This window comes from Corvus brachyrhynchos, unplaced genomic scaffold, assembly GCF_000691975.1.
Source record: "Corvus brachyrhynchos isolate BGI_N302 unplaced genomic scaffold, ASM69197v1 scaffold257, whole genome shotgun sequence".
Taxonomy (NCBI): domain Eukaryota; kingdom Metazoa; phylum Chordata; class Aves; order Passeriformes; family Corvidae; genus Corvus; species Corvus brachyrhynchos.
In genome coordinates, this window is record NW_008239119.1 from 746423 (window position 1) to 751129 (window position 4707).

The window sequence follows — 4707 nt, forward strand, 5'->3', positions numbered from 1 at the left end:
CCCTGCCAAGAGCTGCTGTTGGCGTCGTGGACAGGTCCCACCACGCAGGATGGAGAACCAGAGGGGCTGAGGGTCCTCAGGGAAGTGACACCTCATTGTTCAGCTGGAAAACCCCCATGTCCCTCGTCAGCCGGCCTCAGGACAGCCCCTGGTCTCCAGAGCAAGAATTCCTCCTTCCTGCCCATCCCCACAGCCCTTTCAGGATGCTCTGAATTCTTGGGATTCACTTCCTTCAGCCAGGAGAGGGGGAAACCACCCTGATCCCCCCCAGGAACCCCTGAGGGCAGGGAGCTGCTCCCATTTATTGGGATCCCATCTGATCCGTGCGGTTCGGAGCGGTGGGAGCAGCCGAACACCACAAGCTCTGCAAGCCCCACAGGACAGCTCCTGCCCTGAGCGGTGATTAAACAAGAAATAAAGAAATCCAGATTTATGCTTTATGCCTGCAGTTAAAGCCATTCCAATCTATGGCCAGAGCTCTGATCCTCGGGAAGCTCCTCCCTGCAGGAATTACAGGGGGAACGTTCCCGGCTCCCGTGGAGCTTCCCCCCGAGTCAAACAGAAAATGAGAAATAATTTGCACAACATAAATCCAGCAGCACCTTGAAGTGCCTGATCCCCGAATTACCCCAGAGGAGTGAGCAGAGGAACTCCAGAGCCGTTCCCAAGGGAATTCCTGCAGCCCCAGAGGGCTTCCAGGGCCCGAGGGTGCCTGGAGAGAAATCCCAGCAGTGCCTGGTGTGCTCCGTGCCCGTTTCCAGGGTGGGAGCGTTGCCAGCTGCTGCTGAGAGATGTGAGCGAGCTCCAGGCCCAGGCGTTCACTGCCAGCCACCTTTAATTGGGTTTCTGCCGGCCCCGGGTTACGACAGCAGCGACCTGCGGGAGGAAATTGCTGCCCCAGAGGGAAAATGCCTTTTCCCAGAGGAAATTGCTTCCCTCTGCCCTGGGGAGCCTCAGGCTTCAGGAAAAAGTGAAACAAGGATGTTTTCCCATGCCCAAAGGACATAATTTATGGATTGCTTTACCTGAAGACCCAAAGGAACTTGGGGCTGGGTGGGACGTTTATAAATCGTCTTATCTGAAAATCTAAAGGAACTTGGGATTTTGGGGACAAATGCTATAAATGATTTTGCCTGGAAATCTAAAGGGATTTGGGACTTGGTGGGACAACTTTTTATGACTTGTTTTGCCAGAAAATCTAAAGGAACTTGGGACTTGGTGGCAAAGAAGGAGCGGGCGTATGTAAGCCCATAAAATGATGGAATGGTTTGGACTGGAAGGGACCTGTAAAGGTCACCTGGTCAGCGAGCAGGGACACCTTCAGCGAGATCAGTTTGCTCCAACGCCATCCAAACCGGCCTTGAATATTCCCAGGAACGTGGCGTCCCTACCCCTCTGGAAAATCTCCTCCAAAGGGAAGGGAAAGGAGCTCCCGGTGTGCAGCGGGATCGTTTCCCTCCTCCGGCATCCAGCCCTTCTCCAGCCCATCCCTGCGGGATGAGGGATGCGGAATGCTGTGTTTGACTGCGCAGCATCCTTTGCTTCCCAGACAAGCGCGATGAGCTGCGGGAAAGGCGAGGGGATTCTCCTCTCCCGGCTCCCATCGCGCCCCTGGGCGATCCATTAGTGCGGCCTAATTAGAATGTCAAAAGCCCGGTGACTAATTGACTTCGGGACGGCTTTTGTTGTTTTAAGGAGAAGGGGGAAGAAGGATTGTTAATTAGTTTAGTTCCGCGTTATCTGCACCACAGCCCCGAACGTTCCCCACAGCAGCAAATGAAGCTCCTTTTGGTTTTGTTATTCATGGCCCAGTCCGAGGTTGGGATTTTCCCGGGTGAGGGGTGATCCAGAGTTTAGCCGGGACTGGGGTTTTGATGAGCAAAAACCAGAGAAATCTGGAGAGCGATGGACGGGAGGGATGGGCAGAGAAACTCCGGGAGAAACGCAGAGGGAAAAACGGACATAATGGCTTTTCTCCATAAAAAACCCACAGGGAAGGAGAGCTGCTGTGTCTGTGCTCCCGAAACAAGGAACTCCAGGATCCAGGAAGGATCCAGTCCCCCGGGTCCTGCCTGGAGGTGCCTTGCAGGAGCGATGCTCAGGATCAGCTCCTTTCATCCCAAGAGCTGGGATTGGAATCCCTGCCCCCGGGAATGGCCCTGCCTGGCTCAGCCTCCCCAGAAAAGGCTGGAAATTGTTTTCTTCTCCCCCCAAAAATGAGTTTTATGGAAGTTTTTGGGTTCACTGGAACTGGGCAAAGTAGGCAGAGGGGTGGAGGCAAAGATCCAGCCAGGAATTTCTCCCCTTTCCTGGAAAATCAGGGAAACAGCTTCATCTGCAGGATGACAGCAGTGCTGCCTTCCCACGTGAGCATTTCCATGCTGGAATTAAAATCAAATCCATCTTCCACATCCTGAGGCCATGAAATTTCTCCTTCTCAGGCATTTAAAGAATAAATAAATAAGCACATAAGGAAATTACCCATGGGAGCTCAATCCCATTGTGGGCAAAGGGATTACAGCTGGAAATAAAAGAAAATGAATTAATGATTAACCTTATCAGATGGGGGTGGATTCTGATCAGCCGATGGAAGAGAGGGGAAAATGGAAGAGGAGAAAAAAAGAGTGAGGAGCAAGGAAAAAAGCTGAGAACCAGAAGGTGCAGAAACAACTTCTACTTTCCTGCAGGGGTTCTGTGCTCCCGTTTTAAGTCTATTTACGATGGAAAGTGATTCCACGTGAGGAAAACCATTCCTTGGGTGGCAGTGGGGACTCGCAGCCCTGGAGGAGGGGGTTAAGAGGTACCTGCATGTCTGAATCTGCTCTCATTCCCACAGAGAGGCTCAGGCGCTCCCACAGGGGCACTTGGAACAATCCCACAAATGATGGCAACAGGATCTGCTCCTCCCGAGCCACAGATAAGAAACATCCACAGTTCGTGAGTAGGATTAGACAAGAGGTCACCCCAAGAGGTTTGGGAGCTCCTGGGTTACCCCAGGTCCGGGATACTCAGGATTTCCCTGGGAGGGTGAGGCTTTGCCACCGAGAGCTGCCCGCAGTCCTTGACCCAGTGCTGGACCCGTCCCTGCGTCACCAGGAGGGAAATGGATGATTTGGGCTGCAAAGGGAGCTCTGTCCGGAGAGCAGGCTCTGGATTTCTCTCTGGGCTCGTTTCTCCCCTTCGCTAAGAGGATCTGACATGAGCTGATTTCCTCCCGTAAGGAGCCCTGGGAGGGGTGCTGCTGTCAGGCAACCTCCTCAGCACTCACACAAAGGACGACGCTGGCTTCCAGATTTCCAGCAAACTTTTAATATTTCCCCAAAACCAAAACACATCTGCTCTGCTGACACTTCTGAACAGGCCAAGTCGCCCCGAAAAGCTTTTCTCGCGTTGTCTCAAGTATAAATATTTTGATACAAAAAATAAAACCCCATAAACAAACCCCAAAACCCCACAAACCTCCCCCAAGGCATCCGGCGGTGCCGTGGGGACCCGTGGCCAGCTACAGCTGCAGGGATGGGCAGCCCCAGGTGCTCCCAGCCCCCATTCCCAGGGAATCCAGGAGCAGAAGAGTCTGAACGGTCTGGGCTGAGCTCGGAAGGTGCTTCGAGGTGTGGGGTGAGCCAGGGAGCCTCTGGTGGGCACAGGGATCGAGGCTCTGCTTCCAGGGCAGCTCAGGCAGCGTTCCCGGGGTGGGGCGATGGGCTGGAGCTCCAGCTGAGGGTGTGGGGACACAGCAGGGCACATCTGGCTGGGGTCAGAGCCACAGGGAGCTCCTGGGCCTTGTCAGGATCGCCCAGAGCAGGGGACACCGGGCTGGTGTCACTCGGAGGCACAGAGGGATGTCCCCTGCACGTCCCTCGGAGCGGGCCCAGCTCAGGGCGCTGGGACGCTGCCCCCATTCCCTGCTGGGAAAGCTTCTCCCGTTGCTGTTCCACAGCTCTGGACAGACCCAAGCAGGAGCAGCCCGTCCCTGTCTGCAGAGCACGCTCAGGATCAGGACTAAACCTCGCCTGATTCCTGACCACAGCCAGGAGCTCAGCTTTGGCGTTTACCCAGCAGCTGAGGGCGATCCGAGCCACTCTGACTTTTAAATTAAATTATCTCATGCATAGAAACTAAAGCTGCAGCAGAGGATTCACAGAACTCACCATCAAGGACTCCTTAACACATTAATATATATTAAGCTTTAAATAAAAAATCTTTCCAGGTTTGGGTTTTTTTTAATATATGCACTCTATAGATGCAACAAACTTGAGCCTGGTCTAACTCTCAGTCACACGCCGTGCTCTGCCCTTTATACAAAGTCTGCTCTACTGTGCTAATTCTTCCTTTTAAACAAATGCAGGTAGCCTAGACCTTAAAAAAAGCTGCCCAGAGCCCCGGGGCTGAGCTGCCCTCCCTGACAAGTGGAGCAGTTCTGGTTCTGTGACATTGGGAAGGAGGTGAAAAACTGCTGTGCTGGGGCTTTAGATGATCTTGTTCTCCAGGGCTTCGATCCTTTTGGCCACAGCTTCCAGTGAGGAGGAGTTAAGGAGGAAAAACGACAGGGAATGTTGGGAGGGGGAGTTTTTATGTGGGCACAGAGTGATGGGGCGAGGTTTGAACTAAAAGACGAGAGGTTTAGATGGGATATTGGGAAGGAATTGCTCCTTGGGAGAGTGGTGAGGCCACGGAATGAAATTCCCAGAGCAGCTGTGGCTGCCC

At 53.5% G+C, this 4707-nt stretch overlaps 1 protein-coding gene across 1 annotated transcript in view; it reads right to left on the reverse strand.

The window, feature by feature from the left end:
• Window positions 1–3293: 3293 nt before the first annotated feature.
• The window catches only part of MATN1 (matrilin 1, cartilage matrix protein), a 14184-nt gene continuing 12770 nt past the window's right edge, over window positions 3294–4707 (reverse strand). The window contains exon 7 of the mRNA XM_017739956.1: window positions 3294–4519. Coding sequence (XP_017595445.1) covers window positions 4470–4519 — 50 coding nt within the window. The 3' untranslated portion in view covers window positions 3294–4469. The remainder of the gene's footprint in view (window positions 4520–4707) is intronic.